This window comes from Leucoraja erinacea, chromosome 6, assembly GCF_028641065.1.
Source record: "Leucoraja erinacea ecotype New England chromosome 6, Leri_hhj_1, whole genome shotgun sequence".
Classification (NCBI taxonomy): domain Eukaryota; kingdom Metazoa; phylum Chordata; class Chondrichthyes; order Rajiformes; family Rajidae; genus Leucoraja; species Leucoraja erinaceus.
In genome coordinates, this window is record NC_073382.1 from 67,214,527 (window position 1) to 67,232,761 (window position 18,235).

Consider the following 18,235-nt stretch of genomic DNA (forward strand, 5'->3'; position numbering starts at 1 on the left):
ATTAGTATTTTTTTCAATGTCTTTACAGAATTGTGTCAGCTAGAAAGTCACTACAGATTAACAGTATTACACGAGTGTAGCATTGTATTGTATTGTATTGTATATCTTTATTGTCATTTCCTGAGTATTCGCATACCCAGAGGAAACAAAAAAACGTTACTCAACCAGTGTCCATTCAGTGTGCATGATAAATAAATAGAAATAAAAAAAATAAAAAGTAAATACATGTATCATGAACAAATTTAACACTCTACTAAACATTCAACAGGCGTTCCGACCGGCAGCGGCACAACAGTGGCTCTGCTGCAGTGTGGGGGTTTGTGCGCGATACTTGGCAGGGGGCAAAGTCCATTTAGCAGTCTTATAGCCTGTGGGAAGAAGCTGCGGAGCATCCTGCTGGTTTTGCAGCTAATGCTCCTGTACCTCTTCCCAGATGGCAGGATGGAGAAAATGTCATGCGATGGGTGGTAAGGGTCTTTGATGATGGAGATGGCTCATCTATATGTCAGCAAAGGGGAGTGGACACCAATAATTGCTGGCGGTCTTCACTATCCTGTCTAGTTGGTGCCGTTCGTACGCCTTGCAGCTCCCGAACCAGGAAGTGATGCCGTAGGTCAATGTGCTCTCGACAGTCCCCCTATAAAAAGTCCGTAGGTGTGTAGTGGGGAGGCCTGCTTTACGTAGTCTTCGGAGAGGGTGAAGTCGCTGCTGGGCTCTTTTGACCAGAGCTGTGGTGTTGGCCGTGGACGTCAGGTCATCAGACAGATGTAGTCCTAGGAACTTCATGCTGCTGACCCTTTCCACATCAGCTCCGTCGATGTGCAGAGGTGTATGGTGTTGTTTCCCCGCCCTCCTGAAGTCAACCACCATCTCCTTAGTTTTTCCCACGTTAAGAATGAGGTTGTGGGATTTGCACCAACCTGTGAGCAGCTCCACCTCCATCCTGTACGCCGATTCATCATTGTCACTGATGAGACCCACCACCATTCTTATAGGTTGTGTAATATCTCTCCTTTACAGTATGAACCAGAGAGAACACATTTGTTTAAATCTACTCTTTTTTATCCATCTTGATTTAACTGGACCATCTGTATCAAAAACACATATTGTCCTCTCTCCATCCAGAGATCTCACAGAATCTTGAACAAGCATCACACGTTGTCCAGTGCCAGTGGGGGCCGATCTCCAGTCATCGGCCTGTGGGCTGCCGCTGCTCCGGTCCGCTGCCTCATCGGTCCGGGGCTGTCGGTTGGCCCCCTCGGTGCCGGCGGGAGCCGAGCTCCATCCATTGGCCTGTGGGCTGCCACTGCTCCGGGCCGCTGTCTCGTTGGTCTGGGGCCGTCGGGTGGCCCGGCAGGGCAGGCAGAGTTGAGCTGGGATTGGCGCTTCTTCTCCACACTGGCTATGGGCCAACACTGTTTCGCTGTCACCCCGGGCGTCTTCGGCTGCCCATCGGGCGGGGATGTGACACTCGGAGGGGGGGCGGGGGAGACGGTCGAGTGGTGGTTCGGCAGCACTTGCGGCGCCGGGGACCCGGGTTCGATCCTGGCTGTGGATGAGGCGCAGGTCTGTGTGCGTGCAGCTGCCGAGAATGTCTCTCTGCCGGTCCAGTCTCACCCCCCTTCCTGTCTTCCACTCGCATCTGCCCCCTCTATCTCATTGTTACACCCCGCTGTCCCGTTCCTCAGATTAAATATAGTTTTACACATAAATCATGAATAAAGATAGAATTTATACAGTCAGTGCTGCGTTCGCTTTTTCTTTACGGTGAATGACCTTTGACAAATCCCATGATTCCTTGTGTTTTACGGAATACCGAACTTGCTTATTGTGAAGCCATTGTCTCAGGCCAGAGAGGTTTGCTGGCAATCACAACCCCATTTCTCTCATCGTAATGATCATGGGCTTTCATCTCTATGGCATTGTCCAATACTGCCTCACTCTGAGCCCATTTGCTGCTTCTCTGACCATTTGCCTCCTGAGTAAATTATCCTAATACCCTCTGTTTGGTCTCTTCTCCTTTACCCGCGTAAGTTTCAGTTCACCCAAAACTTTGCTTCACTTATGAAGTTCTGCTAATCCCGACCAACAATGATCAACACCTCAAACTAAAAAACAATCATTCCCATTTGTTCCTGCATTCCATTCATACAGAGCTCAAAATGTACTGTTCCTAACTCTGATCTGCACACACAAGAAAGTTCCTGACCCAAAACGTTGCCCATCCATGTTCTGCAAAGATTCCACCTAACCCGCTGAATTACTCCATCACTTTGTCACTTATATGTGTGCCCTATCATAAGAGATGGATTCTGCATTCACCTCAACTCTGGAATCTGAATAAATCCTTCCACTTATCCACTAGCTTTTCTTTACTGTCTGTCTTAAATATCATTTCTTGAGGAATCACCCCTCCTAATAGCTGCCCTTTTATTTAGCATCTCCTTCAAGTTTTTTTTGTTAATCTGGCGAAGAGCAATCAAGGTGACAGATAAATTAAACTAAGCAAATAGTTTCCTGACTACACACCAAATACAATGCACAAATTTGTCACAAGAATTGACAATGGGTGAAGATTTGGCATAAGACAACGCAGGCAATTAATATGTTGTTCATAGAGGCCAGGCTCTTGAATAAGCTACTTCATTTATGTCAAAAGAACCCTGCTCACAATTTAATCAAGAAGGCAATCAGATTTTCTCTTTGATTAAATACAGCATGCAAAACCACTGCTGCAACATTCATATGAAAAGAAGTTCATATGAATCTTAAATGCTGATTACATTCATTATAATTTCTCCAGAAATGAATTTCAGTAGCAATCGTGCATACTGTTATTTCTTAAGTAACACAATGTGCTCGCTGAAATAATTCCAAATATGAAATATAATTGAAAAGACAGTATCCATTATGTTAAGTAACGTTGCATGCAATTAAACAAAGCATTAGCGTACAATTGACAGATGTGTTACAATATTAATTTTATGTCTACTCATAAACCGGTTAATAGGACTACTGATGTGAAATCAACCAGTGCAGATTACGCAGAGTACCAAACATCCTGGTAGACGGGTGAATTTTACTCTGTGTGATCCATCTGGTCTCTTAACAGCCTCGGTGAGTCTGATGTCCACTGAATCTGTAAAATAAATTGCACAGGGATTCAATTTTCGCTCCCTGTAAAATGTTTGGGCTGGGGCCATGGAGAAGCAGAAGAATAAATATAATCTGTGGTTTGGAACCGTCAGCTGCAGATAGCTCAGCGAAGAAGAAATGGAAGAGTCCTCAGGAGAAGCCCTCATTTTCCCCCACTCCTGACTCTCCCAAAAGATCACCATAAAAATGTACTTATTTTTTTAATGGAGAGCTCTAAGTGCCTCTTAAAGAATGGTAGTTGGGCAATACAATAATCCATAGAGATAGGAGTACCAGCCTAGCAACTGCCACACTCAAAAAGACACCCATGTCATAATTTGCCCCAGAATTAACATATTTTGGAGCCTAGCAACTGTTTTAGATTAAATATATTAGAGAAGTCATTGGAGAAAAAATATATCACTGCAAAAATGAACTCCTTTATTACTATTTTCTCCTCGGAAATGGGTGTGAAGATGAAGATTCTCCTTGTATTGTCCATGATTCCACTAATTGCATGACATCTCACACTACGCTTTAAGGCTCGTTGTCTATATCGAGTTGCCCTTGAGACAATGGTGATGATCCACAGCGGACTTTCGTGTGAACGTCCTCTTTGTGTGTTGCTAAGGAGAGAGTTCTGCAAATTTAAACAGGAAAAGTATTGCACTTCCAATTAAAGATGTGCATGATTTGAAGGGAAAATTTGAGAATTATGGTATTTTGTGCACCTGCCTACCTTTGAGACTTGAGAGGTTCTATTAAGAGATGCTTTGGCTGGTTCTTGTCGTACATCTCTAAGGGGCCTGTCCCACTGTACGAGGTAATTCAAGAGCTCTTCAGAGTTTAAAAAAAATTCAAACTCGTGGTAAGCACGTAGAATGTACGTAGCGGGTACGTCGGAGCTCGGGACGTCTCTTAGCGGCTCGTAACGCTAACGGCAGGTACTCGGGAAACGCGGTAAGCTCGTGAAGATTTTTCAACATGTTGAAAAATGTCTACGAGGGTCCCAAGTACCTACGAGCGGCTATTACCGTAATTCTCCAAGTTCGAATCAGGAGAAACTCGGGAGAACTCTTGAATTACCTCGTACAGTGGGACAGGCCCTTTAGGTGGCATGCACTGTAGCCACAGTGTCTGGGCAGAGTTCTGAGTGAATGTTTAAAGTTGTGAATGCGTTGCCACTTCAGTCAGCTGCTTTGCTGAATGTTGTCTACTTTCTTAGGTGTGGTTGTTATTGTATTCATCATGGTAAACTGACAGGCATTTTGTCACATTCTTGGCTTGTATCTTGTCGATGATAGAAAGGTTTATGGGAGTCAGTAGGTAAGTCTCTTGTCACTGAATCCGTTTCTGACCTGCTTTCATAGTCACAGTATTCAATTGGTTGTTCCAGTTCAGCTTCTGATTAATGACAGTTCCCAGCTTGCTGGTCTTCTGGGATTATACGCATGGAAAACTGGTTCATTTCTCTTTTGTCAGAGGTGGTATTGTTGGATGTTTTCATGCACAATCATTACTTGTCATTTATGAATGCATGTCGAAATGTTGTCCAGGTCTTACTGCATGCGGACATGGTATGCTTCACTATGTGAAGAATTTGTTGGAGAAAAAGTAAATGATCAAACAACTAAAAGTGTTTGGGAATAGAGCAAGTCACTGAAGAGCTCCTACAATGATCTTCCAAAATTAAGTTGTTACTACTGCAAAACCATCTTCCTTTTGCCTGGTACATCAAAGCCAGTCAGCAGTCCTGCCTGGACCATATTGACCAAACCTATTTTGGTCAAATGGTGCCTTAATGTTAAAGATAGTCATGGTCATCTTACCTCTGGAATTCATATTTTTAGTGAATGATTGGACCAAGACTGAAATCTAAACCTTTAGCTAAACAAATATGATCAATGTCTGGTGTAAACAAGATACATGGCAGCTGTAAAGCCACTGACCTCAGATTTATTTGGAAACTATTTCAATTCTTCCTGTATGTATTGACGTTGCATTAATATGTAACTGAGGTTGCTTGCTTTTAAAATGATTAGGTGACTAGGCATACCGGTGGGGGCGCTGCACTGGCAGCAGCCCTGTCAGCAGCGTGTTAGTCTTTTCAACTTTTTTTATTTTTTTAGTATGTCTTAAAGTCTGTTTTTAGTGTTTCTTAGTGTGTTTTGTGTGGGGGGTGGTGTAGGGGGGTAAGGGGGAAACCGTTTCGGCCGCCTCCTCCATGGAGAGGCGACTTTTTCCAGGTCGCCTCCCCCGTGGCCTAACAGCGAGGATCGGCGCGGCCTTTCCCGGAGATGCGCCCGGGGCTCGGGGCTCCGGCAGCGGGTGCAGCGTGGACTGTCAGCACGGAGCTGGGGCTCGCTGGAGGGGAGCGCTCCGTTCCGTTGGCCCGCAGCAGACGGCAGCCTGAAGCCGCGGTCTGCACAGCTCCAGCTGGCGTGGCGTCTACAGCCCGGGATCCCTCGTGGGGGACCCGGGGGGAAGAAGAAGCTTCCACCGCCGGCCCGCGGCCATCTTCTACCGCGGGTCCGGTATGGACTTAACATCACCCCTGGAGGGGAGCTTCGACCGCCGGCCCTGCAGACTGCGGTGCTTACGGCTGCGACGTGGAGGGAACTTTAAATCTTCGGCCGCCGGCCTGCGGCCTACACCAACTAAAAGCCGCGGTCTCCGGTGGGGAGGAGCCGACTATGGACTTACCTGGACTTGTACCTTGTCCTTTTACCATCTGGACGCCCGCAGCAACGGCTGCGGAGGGTTGAGGTCCCGACCACGGGGGGAAATGGAGGAGGACTGACCAAATTGTGTGCCTTCCACCACAGTGATGAATGCTGTGGTGGATGTTTATGTTAAAAATTTATTGTGTTTTTGTGTGTGCCCTTTATCATTGTATCGCTGCTGACGTATCATTTCACTTGCACTTTTTGTGCAATGCGACAAATAAACCGTTGTATTGTATTGTATTGTAGGTAACTTTTTCTTAGTTGGCAAAAAATAATCTGTCTTTGGATATATGACACATTTTTATCAATTTTAACACAGTACGTATAAACTGGATTTCAAATGTAAACTTTTTACTAAAGCTCTTTATATTGGAATTGTCTCCATTAACTGAGTATTAGAGTGAATTTATCAAAGTGCACATATTGCTCTAATTCTGATATTGTGTATCTGCTGTCAACTGTACCACTTTGTGAGTCGGCACTTGTGCTATGCTATCCCCAAGAGCTGTTATTCCACTTGGCTTAAAGATCTCTGGTGAAGCCATCCCCAAAACATGTGCTTCCTCTTTAAACTGTTGCCAGTCTTCAGTATCTTGCAGCAGCAACAGATTTCCTTCTTGGAGATACTTGGCACTGCCAAATAGCTCGCTTCTTTCTAGAGGTCACAATTCCCACACGGTGCTAGAGTGTACCAGCATTGGGATATGTTCTGAGACCGAGTCCCTCCGAGATTTTCAATGAAAAATGTGCCAGAACTATATCCAAATGTTCCTTCCACCATGTCCTGGAACCGCTGGCACTGTAATGTAAGCACCATTCTCATGCCTGCAAAATATTGCAGATGCCAGAAATCTTAAATTAGGTGTCAGAAAGACTCAGCAAATTAAGAAACGTTTGTAAGGTTAAGCAACATTTCAGACTGATAGCCATTCTTTCAGGTCTTTTGCTGAAGTTGTGGAACCCATTATCCATCGAGACATTGCCTTTTCAATGAATTGTAGGAATAGGCTTTGGTGTTGTAATTTCTATTACAGAATGATTTGTGATTATGAGTTCAGGCATTCAGGTCATCCAGACTCAGACAAGCTTTGGTCTATTGAAATGAATCAAGGAAATATTGCACAATTCATACCGTGTAGGAATGAACTGCAAATGTTGGTTTAAACCAGAGATAGACCCAAAATGCTGGCGTACAGTGCATTCAGAAAGTATTCAGACCCCTTCACTTTTTCCACATTTTGTTTACATTACAGCCTTATTCTAAAATGGATTTAATTCCTTTTTCTTTATTATCAATCTACACACAATACCCCATAATAAAAAAGTGAAAACAGGTGTTTAGAAATTTTTGCAAAGTAATTAAAAAGAAATAACCAAAATACCACATTTACATAAGCATTCAGACCCTTTACTCAGTACTTTGTTGAGACACCTTTGGCAGTGATTACAGCCTCAAGTCTTCTTGGGTATGACACTACAAGTTTGGCACACCTGTATTTGGGTAATTTCTCCCATTCTTCTCTGCAGATCCTCTCAAGCTCTGTCAGGTTGGATGGGGAGCGTCAATGCACAGCTATTGTCAGGTCCCACCAGAGATGTTCGATCAGGTTCAATTCCGGGCTCTGGCTGGGTCACTCAAGGACATTCACGGACTTGTCACGAAGCCACTCCTGAGTTGCCTTGGCTGTGTGCTCAGGGTCGTTGTGCTGTTGGAAGGTAAACCTTCACCCCAGTCTGAAGTCCAGTACGCTCTGGAGCAGGTTTTCGTCAAGGATCTCTCTGTAATTGCTCCGTTCATCTTTCCCTCGATCCTGACTAGTCTTCCAGCTGCTGCCACTGAAAAACATTCCCACAGCATGATGCTGCCACCACCATGCTTTACCATAGGTATGGCATTGGCCAGGTGATGAGCTGTGCCTGGTTTCATCCAGATGTGATGCTTGGCATTCAGGCCAAAGAGATCAATCTTGGTTTCATCAGACCAGAACACCAGAGAAAACAACCCTTTTGGCAAACTCCAAGCGGGCTGTCATGTGCCTTTTACTGAGGAGTGGCTTCCGTCCGGCCACTCTACCATAAAGGCCTGATTGGTGGAGTGCCGCAGATATAGTAGTCCTTCCAGAAATTTCTCCCATCTCCACAGAGGAAGTCTGGAGCTCTGTCAGAGTGACCATCGGGTTCTTGGTCACCTCCCTGACCAAGGCCCTTCTCCCCCAATTGCTCAGTTTGGCCAGGCAGCCAGCTCTATGAAGAGTCCTGGTGGTTCCAAAGTTCTTCCATTTAAGAATGACGGAGGCCACTGAGCTCTTCGGCCTGCAATGCTGCCAAAATTGTTTTATACCCTTCCCCAGATCTGTGTCTCAACACAATCCTGTCTCGAAGGTCTACGGACAATTCCTTCGTCTTCATGGCTTAGTTTTTTCCCTGACAAGCACTGTCAACTGTGGGGCCTTATATAGACAGGTGTGTGCCTTTCCAAATCATGTCCAATCAATTTAATTTACCACTGGTGGACTCCAATCAAGTTGTAGAAACATCTCAAGGATAATCAATGGAAACAGGATGAACCTAACTTAATTTTGAGTGTCATGGCAAAGGGTCTGAATACTTATGTAAATGTGATATTTAAGTTATTTTTTTTTAATTACTTTGCAAAAATTTCAAAACACCTGTTTTTGCTTCTTCATTTTGGGGTATTGTGTGTAGATTGATGATAAAAAATTAATTTTATCCATTTTAAAATAATGCTGTAACGTAACAAAATGTAGAAGAAGTCAAGGGGTCTGAATACTTTCTGAATGCACTCTACCTCAGAGGGGCAGGCAGCGTCTCTGGATAGAAGGAATGGGTGTCGGCGCGATCCTTCTTCAGAGAATTCATACTGATCTGATCTCTACATTCAAATTCTTCACAAAGGTTGCTAAGTTGTGCGATTCATTACTATGTTAAAATAATTACCTCTCCAGGAGTATCGATGCGGCATCAATCGTGAGTTGGAAAGAATGCACTGAACTATTCATCAAGTACTAGCAAGCATTTCTGAAGAAAATAAAAGACTGATCTATTCAATAATGAGCTTTAGTCTCCAAGTTGCCAACATTAAGTTAAACAGTTTTTAAATGTTTGGGTTAATGGTTGAATGATACAAATGAACATCATCATACCCATTGCCAAGCAACTAAGTGGAAGCCTGATTAGTGATTGGTGGCTGCTAATTAACAGTTACATGTCAATAGCTGCTTTTCTTGAAACTGTCTTTTCAGCGTGAAAAAGCCTGGAGTGTAAACAATGGTGCCCTGACTGATGTAATCCATTTGAACTCCAGAACTCAGTCACAGTGTGACACCCCCCTTCCCATCTCTCCCACACCCCCTCCCTCAACCCCATCCCCCAAAGTCTACATCTTAGTTTATCAGCTAAGAAGCTAATGAAGCAATGCACTGCAATTGGGAACCCTGTACAAGAGATTAAACTATATAGTTTAAGATGGACAATGTCATCCTGTCTTAAAACCCTGACGTGTGTGAAACCTTGTCTGTTTGGGAAATACACCTTTATGCCAGATTTTGCACCAGAATTGAACTACTAAAGCAAGAAATGGTACACAAATTATGACCCCAATGTTCTCAGCTCTGCCCACCCCAATAGATCTTTATTAAATATCCGCACAAACATGCATGATCATTTGTGGAAATTGCAAATTACATTTTAGTCTGAAGAAGGGTCTCGACCCGAAACATCATCTATGCCTCTCCTGCAGAGATACTGGCTGACCCGCTGAGTTACTCCAGCTTTTGGTGTGCATCTTATTCGGAATTCTGTTTTAAACTGGTGTTTCAGGGATGTTAAAGAATATTCAAAATAAGATTGCAATACAGTCATTGGCTAAAACAACACACTGTCACTTTCGATATACAATAAATGCTGAAGTATGCCCCTGTCCCACTTAGGCAACCTGAACGGAAACCTCTGGTGACCTTGCGCCCCACCCAAGGTTTCCATGAGTCGCCAGAGGTTTTGGTCACTCGCCTGGAAAGCCTCCATCGTTCAACAGTCAGGCAGCATCTCTGGAGAAAAGGACTATGTGTTGTTTCGGGTCGGAATCATTCTTCAGTCTGATTAAAGGTTCCCACCCGAAGCGTCACATATTCCTTCTCTCCAGAGATGCTCCCTGACCCGCTGAGTTACTCCAGCATTTTGTGTCTATCTTCGGTATAAACCAGCATCTGTAATTCCGTCCTACACTATTACTGCCATTCCTTTTAACCGAGCGTGCTCCAGATTAAATTGTAAGAACTGGCAGCGAGAAGCGTTTCACCAGCGGTTGGTTTCGTTATATGTGGGAATGCCAAGCATCTTACACTTGTCAGCCAAAATATGTCCATTTCGTCCAGTACTCAACCTATTGTTGAGTATTAGGATTTGAGAAAAGGGACCCGCCTCAAGCACTAGTTGAAGGAATGTACCGGTTTGTTAATATTGTAATAGGTACCTATTTATATTTACAAAAATTGAATAAAATATTGCAGAGGATTATTTTCTAAATTTCTCACTTTAATTGTTATTCAATAGCTTTCTCACTGCACTGAATGGTTCAAAGCAAGAAATACTCTGGATTGCCTATGAAAGGTATTTTATAACTAAGATATACACAACATGCTGGAGTAACTCAATGGGACAGGCAGCATCTGTGCAGAGAAGGAATGGGTAACTTTTCTGGTCGAGACCCTTCTTCAGACTTAAAACGTCACCCATTCCTTCTCTCCATAGATGCTGCCTGTCCCGCTGAGTTACTTCAACATATTGTGTCTATCTTCGGTGTAAACCAGCATCTGCAGTTCCTTCCTACGCATTATTTTATAACTGTTTGCTTTCCGGTAATCCCATTGGATTGCTCCACCTCCCCCCCCCCCCCCCCCCCGAAGTATGGTAACGGTGACTTGTCGTAGATTCACATCCTCTGGCTCTGCCTTTGTTAAACATAGTTCAATGTGGGTTTCATCTCTGCTCGTCCGACGCGCACTGTGATTCGGACAGCAACTTTATGAGGTAGATGCAATCAAAAACCGCATTGATCTATTTATTCAGTACACAATATAAACCGATCCTTTGACATTTCATATGGAGTGTGGATCAATTTGAATCAATTTCAATCCAATTTGAATTTGAATACATCATCTAGCACAAGACAAATAGTATATTTACAATTGGTAAATTGCGAGTAAACTCAATCTAACGTTGACCTGCAACGACCTCAGATAACTTGCTCAGAGCAATACGTCGATGAAGGCTCAGTGAAGCTCCTCAGGGATATTTTCTCTGTGTTATTAACTCCACCGAAATACAGGTTGTCACCGTTGTATTCAATACCCTGTACCTTGTACTTATACGATGCATGTGGGTGACAATATCGCCGAAGGAACTTCATGGTATGTTAGCTTTCATTGCAAAAGGATTTGAGTATAGGAGCAGAGAGGTTCTACTGCAGTTGTACAGGGTCTTGGTGAGACCACACCTGGAGTATTGTGTACAGTTTTGGTCTCCAAATCTGAGGAAGGACATTATTGCCATAGAGGGAGTGCAGAGACGGTTCACCAGACTGATTCCTGGATGTCAGGACTGTCTTATGAAGAAAGACTGGATAGACTTGGTTTATACTCTCTAGAATTTAGGAGATTGAGAGGGGATCTTATAGAAACTTACAGAATTCTTAAGGGGTTGGACAGGCTAGAGGCAGGAAGATTGTTCCTGATGTTAGGGAAAGTCCAGGACAAGGGGTCACAGCTTAAGGATAAGGGGGAAATCCTTTAAAACCGAGATGAGAGAGAACCTTTTTCACACAGAGAGTGGTGAATCTCTGGAACTCTCTGCCACAGAGGGTAGTTGAGGCCAGTTCATTGGCTATATTTAAGAGGGAGTTAGATGTGGCCCTTGTGGCCAAGGGGATCAGAGGGTATGGAGAGAAGGCAGGTACGGGATACTGAGTTGGATGATCAGCCATGATCATATTGAATGGCGGTGCAGGCTCGAAGGGCCGAATGGCCTACTCCTGCACCTAATTTCTATGTTTCTATGTTTCTATACAAAATCTGTCACAGAGACATGAAGGGGCAAAACGTTGATCAAAGTAGTAAATGTTAAGAAGTGTCTTAAATGGAAACACTCGTGGTAGCGATTTAAAAGTTTATTCTACAGCCGCCCGACACCATTTCCAAGAGTTCGGGCCAATTATTCATTGGCCCAATCCTACCTCTCAAAGCCGTAAAAAACTTGAAAGCAGTTGGGGGAGGGGGGGAGCGGGTGAGTACGATCAGACTCGCTGTACATGGACTGGGACAAGATGATCGAGGAACTGCAGGTGCTAGAATCTTGAGCAAAACGCAAAGTGCTGGAGTGACCCAGCGAGTCAGGCAGCATCGGTGGAGGGAATGGATGGGCAACCATTCTGAAGAAGGGCGCCGACACGAAACGTGGCATGTCCCTCCCCTCCCCAATCCTGCCCGTGTGTTAAACCACCACGTACTGTTTTGTACACGCAATTGCACCTATAAAACATCTTGCATCTGTGTTAAAAAGGGATTTTGTTTGGATCTGACAAATAAATGAGCAGGTGGCAATTTAACTTGGTGAGCGATGCGGCGAGTGTTATAAATGTAAACGGTGTGACATTGACTGTGGTGTTGGGGGGGAGTGACGTGAACGTTACTCTGCATTCCTCCACTAATCTTCATCTCCTCAGGCGAGCCTGGGGATACTCGCTTCGACTCCAGCATTTCGGGGACGTGGACGATTGCCACGCGTAAGTTCTTCCAGAACTAATTGAGTCGGCTTGCAGGCTGTGGCGTGGAGACTGGTGAGAGAGACACACAGGGAGAGAGATAGAGAGAGAGAGGGCTGGCGACCCAAGGGTTAGTACCGAGAGAGCCCCCTGCCCCGTGTCTGTGGTAGAGCCTTGACGGCCAGGCTAGAGCGACAGCCCCGGAACCGTGCAGAGAAAGAAACAAGACCGACATTCAGGAATTTAAGAGGTAGGTTGACACGCCCACTCTGAATTCATCAATAGTGGATGCAATAACTAGCTGGCGGAGCAGCTCTGAGCGCATTAAGAACATCGCCTCATCAGCGGGGCCAGTTCCTCTTCCAAATGGCAACAAGGCGGAAAAGATTTTGCTATATTTAGAAGTTTTCGTTCGCTTTCCAACCACCCGTGCCAACGCTGTCGGACGTGCGGCACAAACTTCCAGACATGCCAGAGAATGTCTCGGTGAGGAATTACTCCGCTTTCGCCCCGTCTCCTGCGTTGGAAGGGTCTCCTCGGCCGGCCTGGGCGGTGACGGCGCTCTCCAGCGTGCTGATCTTCACCACGGCTGTGGACATCCTGGGCAACTTCCTCGTTATCATGGCCGTCTTTCGAAATAAAAAACTGAGAAATACCGGTAAGTTAGACCGCGCCTCACGCTGCAGCGAGATTACAATCGATTCTCTTTGCGAACTTGATGTGAAATAGCACTTTGGCAGCAGAGCGCTCCGGTATTAATGCAACGCCTCTCAGTTAGTTTTTCAACTTTGCATTAAGTAAAGATGGGACTCGGGGAAATGGCGAGTTTAGATCTAAGGTGGAAGTGGTGTCTCTTATAGGTCAAAGCTGCTTCAGCTGAAATAAAAATGTGCATAGTTATATTAAACTATCATCCACTTGTGATTACAGCATCAAAAGCGGCTTTGATTGAAGGGCTGTAAGCAAATCCTAGACAAAGGGGTAACTTGGATAAATAAGCGTTAAATTAAAATATCTAATGACTGAAACTATTTCAACAAGCAGAAGGTTCCAGCGAGAAAGGGTAAAAGGTTGCATCGTTTCGGCAAGTACTTGAGCCGGCTCGTGAGGTGTGCACAGATCACCTCAGCGCTTCTCAGCTGCTGTAACGATCGTGGTGGGAACTCTGGATGAGCCTCCCGTCTGCCTCACTGGAAGTATTTTGCTGACCAGTTATAGATAACTCAGTAGACAAGACCTAAGACAACTGCACTGTTGAATCGACATCCCTGCTCGTTGGCTGGCGGGAAAATGGTGGAAAACAAATTATTCTAATAAGAGTGTTGGAGGATGGTAGAGAAAATATATATAATAAGTTACCATTTATATGGTTTATCAAATTCAAACATTTCTAAAGGAAATCTAAGAACCAGTTTTTCTCTTCATATCTTGATTTTATTTGAATCTTTGTAATTTATCCATTGGCATTTTTTTACATTCAAATACCGTATATCCTCTGGAACAACCTTCGAATATTTGGCAAAATCATTCCTTAGTTTTCATTATTTGCCCCTACATTGGAACTGATCCAACATGCCTTTGTTTTCCTCGTGTTCCTCCCTGGCAATGATGGTGATTATGTACCAGTTTTACCGATATCAATGGGGTATAGTCTAAGTTGTGCTGTGAAGGTAGAATAATGGAAGTAGTACTTTAACATATAAAAACAAATTTGTAAAGCAGAATAGTTACTCTAGTAGATAGACCGAATTTGAAGGCTGGTTGGAAAATGTAATAAAATGGCAAATCCTTTCTGGAGTCACTCTGTAGTCATCCCAAACTTAGTAAACACTTACATAACTGCTTCAAAATATGTTCGCATTTTGATTTGGTAGAGTTTACCATCTCTATCATTGTAACATTATCAATTAAAAACGAGTTATTTTGTTTTAAGGTTTACTATTTAGTTTTGTGCGTGCAATATGCAGCACTAACCTTTCATCAGTGTCCATCCCCACATTGATATGTGTTCAATTGAGTCATGCTACATGCCACCAACATACAATGCCAACTGTGTGTTGATTTTCCTTATTTGCATACTATTGTACATACTGTGTTACAATAGGGGGTTGTCTTTCCAACTGTGCTGCATCTTTGAAGGCATCCTTGAATGTAACTAAAAACACTGCAGATTCTTTCATCTATTATTGCCAAATGATTTCACGGTTGGGCTTTGTATGAGAAAACAGTATGACATGGACTAGTGAACTCACACAGAAGAAGAAACTTTCAATCTGCATCAATTGCCTCATAAACAGAACTCTCCCTGAATAATAGACATTGAAAAGCCATAAAAGTAGCAAAAGGTGGCTTGGTAACAGCTTACCTATTGTTTAGAATTAGCAATAAATTTCACTTTCTATTACTCAGTCATTGACTAGCACTATGAATATTTTCTACTAATTCTCTAGATCCAAAGTCAAAGTCAAATTTATTCATCACATGTACCAACTAAGGTACAGTGAAATTAATTTGCCATGCAGCAATACAGTTGAACAAAGGAACACACAATACACAATAGAATTTAACACAAACATCCACCACAGCATTATTCACTGTGGTGGAAGGCAACAAAGTTCAGTCAGTCCTCCTCCTTTATCTAAAGCTTCACCACTTCAATATATTTGGCTCCTAAGATACAACTGACCTCTAAGTCAGCATTGATTGACTTGGAAAGTGGATGGGCAGGCGTTGTTGCATATAAGTTTGTAAGCATGTGGTGTCTGTGCCGAACAAGAGAAACGTGAGGACCATGGACAGTTATGATATTGAAATCTCTCAGGAAGACCATACATCAAAATGTTCTCACAGTGTCCTTCCAGTGTGATGTAACATATATATGCAGAAGGTAGACAGGCTGATCAAAGTCATCATTTCAGAAGGAATAGATCAGGGACTGGGCCATTTCCGGCCACAGTCCACATCGCTTGTGAGTTAGTGAAATTAAGGACTGTTATTAGCCCATGTATTGCACTGGGAGTTATACCACAGCAGGTGGCCATAGAAGCACATAGGTAAGCTTTTGAACTAAAGTTGCACTAATGAAAGCCATGGCATACCACATCCTGCTCAGAAATACATTAAGAAAAAATAGCATCAGGATAGGCTTACATTTAAATGTGCTGGGAAAGGTTTTTTCTTGAGATAACGCAATGACAGGAAGTTAACAAATTAATGAACACTCCCCTGCCAATTGAATTGCTTATTTATTGTGTGATAAACCCATTTGCAGCCCAATTTAAAAGAAACTGCATCAAGCTGCCACCCTTAAGTATATCAAGGACTATTTTTAGTGACATGTTGTTTGGAGGATCAAACTCTAAAATGTTGTGCGTTTTCCACTGCTTATGGCAGAATTTATGTCATGACATGCATCAGAGGTTGAGTGGATAACCTGAGTAAAACTAAAGTAGTAATTCAAATCTTCATGACCATTAGCAGAGCATGCATTTTTTTCACCAATTGTACCTCAAATATGAATGTGTGATAGTTTGGGAGATGACTATAACAAAGGAGATAACAAAGACTGGGCTTAGCAAATATTTTTAGTAATGGTATCTTCAGCTATATCCATGCACCTTACTACATCTTCACTCCCATTTATTACCGCCGCCTTTGGTTCTCTATAATTGGTGATCCTTTGGATTGTGAAATTAGGGTGCATGTAATAAACCTGGCTTAACTGGAACCCTTTAGTCCGACACCTATGGCACAACTTTAAAGGAATTTGTACCGCAAGTGCGAGACTGCCACTGTGCAGTCAGCAGGGGCTCAGAACCTGGTAGTGATGTGAAACTGAGAGCTCAAGGACTGCCATAGAATATTTATCAAGGGTCCGTTTTTGATTGGAGGCTTTGGTTATCTATAATGCTCTGAGGAAAATAATTAAAAGTGTTAATCTGTTATTTGTACTTCAGGCATACACTTGTTTACGCCTCAATAAATCAGCACAGTTATTAAACCAAGCAATTATAGTTTTATGTAATTCTCCAGCATACTAAAGTAAAACCAAATGAGATACAGAGATGCATGATCTCAACTGGATCCTTGTGTTGTTATGTTAACAAGGAAATTAGTACATCTGATGCATCGAATCTTACCATTAAAAGGTTCAGGATTCTTTTATGCAATACTTCTGCCTGTCAGTTTAACAGCTGTTTATTGAAATAAAGCAGTTCCACGATAAAATTCTTCCCTTTGCAGGTTGAAAACGATGCTGATAAGTTAACCTAGTTTATCTGCTTCAGATGTGAATACATTTCCGTTCACCTTCTAACAAAAATTAAAATCTTTGAAAGTAGAAAGAAGAAATATCAGATAATTGCTGTCTGACACCAACAGGAACAAAATAAATTTCACATCAGAAAGAAGATGCATTTCAATAGACAGAAAACATGCTATAAGTACTGAAGAGATAACTGATGGTACCCATGGGGGTATCTGTCAGGGCTAGCTACAGGATGTATTATAATTATCATGGGGTATATTAAAGATTAGAAAACAAGCTGCGATATTTAACCTGAGAGAAATCACAGTGAATGAGGTCCTGGTATTGGTGCAATGTACAGTGGCAACAGAATACAAAACAAAGAATCATATTGCAATACTTAGTGTTACCTCTACTGATATCCACTACATGCAATTGAGTTGAAACAATACAATTGATTAAACAAGTATTGGATATGGTTGCTGAAATGCTTACACCAAAGAAACATCTGTTTTTTTGTGCCATGTCAGTGCACAGTATAATGATTTATTCCAAAGGATTTAGCTGTTGGAACAACACTATAGCAGCATGAATATAGCAAAAAGGAGATATTTGTTCTCCCACATCCTCCATATCAAAATACAATTGAAGTGAATGGAATCAGGCTGATTGTGAGGATAGTTGAGGCCACTAAGTGGGACAGTAGCATGATGAATGCGCTTAAATCACCAGACAGAGAGAAAAACATCACACTGTGAGCTTGAAGAACAGCGCTTCTTCTTCTGACCAGCCACGTTGCTACCCACAGGACTGAATATTCAATTCAACAATTTCAAATGGCTACCTTTTCCCATTAATATCTACGTTTCATTGTAAAAATTTAAATAAGGGTCTCGACCCAAAACGTCTCCCATTCCTTCTCTCCAGAGATGCTGCCTGTCCTGCTGAGTTACTCCAGATTTTTGTGTCTTTCTTCGATTTAAACCAACATCTGCAGTTCCTTTCTACATGTAAGAATTTAATTGTTCTATCTGGGACATGTGACAATAATACTCTCTTGATAAAAGGCCGTACCCCTGTAACATTAATTACAATATTCTCCCTCTATAGATGCTAGCCAAACCTATTAACATCTCCAGCATAAGCTTTATTTCAGATTTCCAGCAACTGCAAAGGCTGATATTTCACACATATAGCGTTGCTTTTTATCTCTCTTCCATTCTCATTCATGTCCATTTACATCACCTCCAGTCAGATCAATTCCAGTTAACAAACCTTCATCACCCAACTCTTAAGAGCCCGTCCCACTTAGGTGATATTTTCGGTGACTCCCGGCGACAGTCACAGTCG

At 42.9% G+C, this 18,235-nt stretch overlaps 1 protein-coding gene across 1 annotated transcript in view; it reads left to right on the top strand.

Annotated features, from left to right (window-relative positions):
* The first annotated feature begins 12,233 nt into the window (after positions 1 to 12,233).
* LOC129698256 (melatonin receptor type 1B-like) overlaps positions 12,234 to 18,235 on the top strand; it is a 66,610-nt gene continuing 60,608 nt past the window's right edge. The window contains 1 exon segment of the mRNA XM_055637279.1: positions 12,234 to 13,297. Coding sequence (XP_055493254.1) covers positions 13,108 to 13,297 — 190 coding nt within the window. The 5' untranslated portion in view covers positions 12,234 to 13,107.